Here is a 2,082-nt window from a genome sequence, read left to right as displayed (position 1 = left end):
ACCTGCGGCAGACACCCGTCCCCAGGCCCTGCCGTCTCTGACCTCCCTCTCCTGCCGCTAGTCCATCCGCCGCCTGATGGAAGCGGAGAAGGTGAAGGGCTTTTGCCAAGTGGTGATCTCCTCCAACCTGCGGGATGGCATGTCCCACCTCATCCAGTCCAGTGGGCTCGGGGGGCTGCAGCACAACACGGTGCTGGTGGGCTGGCCCCGCAGCTGGCGCCAGAAGGAGGACCACCAGACCTGGAGGAATTTCATCGGTAGGCATTGCGGAGGCTGGGTGCTGCCAGGCTGCGAGGGGAGATGCAAGCAACCCCAGCTGACCTGTCCCTTACCCTCCAGAGCTGGTGCGAGAGACCACGGCCGGGCACCTGGCCTTGCTGGTGGCCAAGAATGTCGCCATGTTCCCGGGCAACCAGGAGCGGTTCTCGGAGGGCCACATCGACGTCTGGTGGATTGTCCATGACGGGGGGATGCTCATGCTGCTCCCCTTCCTCCTCCGGCACCACAAGGTAGCTTGGGCCCCACAGTGTACGGCAGGGGGCTGGGGTTATCCCCACCGAGCCATGCCCATGCCTCCCTGCCTCACAGGTCTGGCGCAAGTGCAAGATGCGTATCTTCACGGTGGCACAGATGGACGACAACAGCATCCAGATGAAGAAGGACCTGACCACGTTCCTGTACCACCTGCGCATCACTGCAGAGGTGGAGGTGGTGGAGATGGTGAGTGCTGGGATGGGACACGTGCTGCAGTCTGGGCTGCTGTATGTGGCACAGCCAGACAGACCTTGTCACGGGGGAACACGGCTCCACGGGGAGGGAGGAACATGCAGCACCACAGCGGGACACAGCACCACGGGGACATGCAGCACCATGGGGACACGTAGGTCCACAGAGACATGCAGGGCCAGGCTGGGAGCAGTGGGTGCAGCTCACCCTGCCCCATGGTTTCTCCTGTTCCCCCCCCCAGCACGAGAGTGACATCTCCGCCTACACCTATGAGAAGACGCTGGTGATGGAGCAGCGCTCCCAAATCCTCAAGCAAATGCACCTCACCAAGAATGAGCGGGAACGGGAGGTGAGGTCGCAGGACAGCCTGGGTGGGATCCGGCCCCCATGGTGGCTGTGCTGAGCACCAAGCTGCCCCACAGTTCTGTGCACTCATCTTGCCAGGGAGCCAGGGCTGAAGGCTGGAGTCTGCCTGGCTGAGCCCTCTTCTGCCCTGCTCCCCTGGCTGATCCTGTCCCACACAGATCCAGAGCATCACGGATGAGTCCCGCGGCTCCATCCGGCGCAAGAACCCAGCCAACACGCGCCTGCGCCTGAGTGTCCCTGAGGAGCAGGTGGGCGATGGTGAGGAGAAGCCAGAGGAAGAGGTGAGGGGCTGCACCAGGATGGGGTCTGGGCAGGCAGCTGGCCCCAGCCCTCGCCCACCCTTCCCCTCTCTTCTCTGCAGGTCCAACTCATCCACGACAAAAATGCCACCACCTTCTCCAGCAGCTCCCAGTCCCCTGGCGACGAGGTGGAGACGGCCCCTGAGAAGGTGCATCTCACCTGGACCAAAGAGAAGTCTGTTGCTGAGAAGAACAAGAGCAAGAGCCCCGTCAGCCCTGAGGGCATCAAGGACTTCTTCAACATGAAGCCGTACGGCCCCACATGCTGCCACCCTGTCCCACCCGCGCCCTGCATCCCCAGCCATCCCTGCTCACCCCGGCCAGGCGGGTGCAGGCAGGACCCTTGGTCCTTGCTCTGAGGAGGGAGTCCAGCAGCCCTGGGTGCCCTGAGCTCACCCCGACGGAGGGGCTGAGTGGGAGGTGGGGTGGGGTCCCTGCACACACCTGCACTGGTGAGGGACAGGGTACCCGGGCAGCGTACTTTGCAGTGTCTCAGGATGTGCACCCGGCGCTCACCTCTTCTCTCTCTCTCTCTCTCTCTTCTGCCCCATCGTGCTCCTGGCAGGGAGTGGGAGAACCTGTAAGTCTGGATTTGGCTGGGTGCTGGGTCCCAGGGTGGGGGGAGCTGGGCCACCGCTCACAGGGCAACGTGCCCGGAGCCGTCAGGGTTGCCCCTGTGCACGAGGGCAGC

At 63.8% G+C, this 2,082-nt stretch overlaps 1 protein-coding gene across 1 annotated transcript in view; it reads left to right on the top strand.

Moving 5' to 3' along the window:
• Positions 1 to 61: 61 nt before the first annotated feature.
• LOC104165693 (solute carrier family 12 member 5-like) overlaps positions 62 to 2,082 on the top strand; it is a gene marked incomplete at its 5' end in the record, with an annotated part of 3,264 nt that continues 1,243 nt past the window's right edge. The window contains 5 exons of the mRNA XM_009705392.1: positions 62 to 257; positions 340 to 509; positions 589 to 720; positions 968 to 1,075; positions 1,454 to 1,641. Of these exons, the coding sequence (XP_009703694.1) occupies positions 62 to 257; positions 340 to 509; positions 589 to 720; positions 968 to 1,075; positions 1,454 to 1,641 (794 nt within the window). The remainder of the gene's footprint in view (positions 258 to 339; positions 510 to 588; positions 721 to 967; positions 1,076 to 1,453; positions 1,642 to 2,082) is intronic.

This window comes from Cariama cristata, unplaced genomic scaffold (genome assembly GCF_000690535.1).
Source record: "Cariama cristata isolate BGI_N322 unplaced genomic scaffold, ASM69053v1 scaffold36918, whole genome shotgun sequence".
In the NCBI taxonomy this organism is placed as follows: domain Eukaryota; kingdom Metazoa; phylum Chordata; class Aves; order Cariamiformes; family Cariamidae; genus Cariama; species Cariama cristata.
This window is presented reverse-complemented; position numbering and strand designations above follow the sequence as displayed.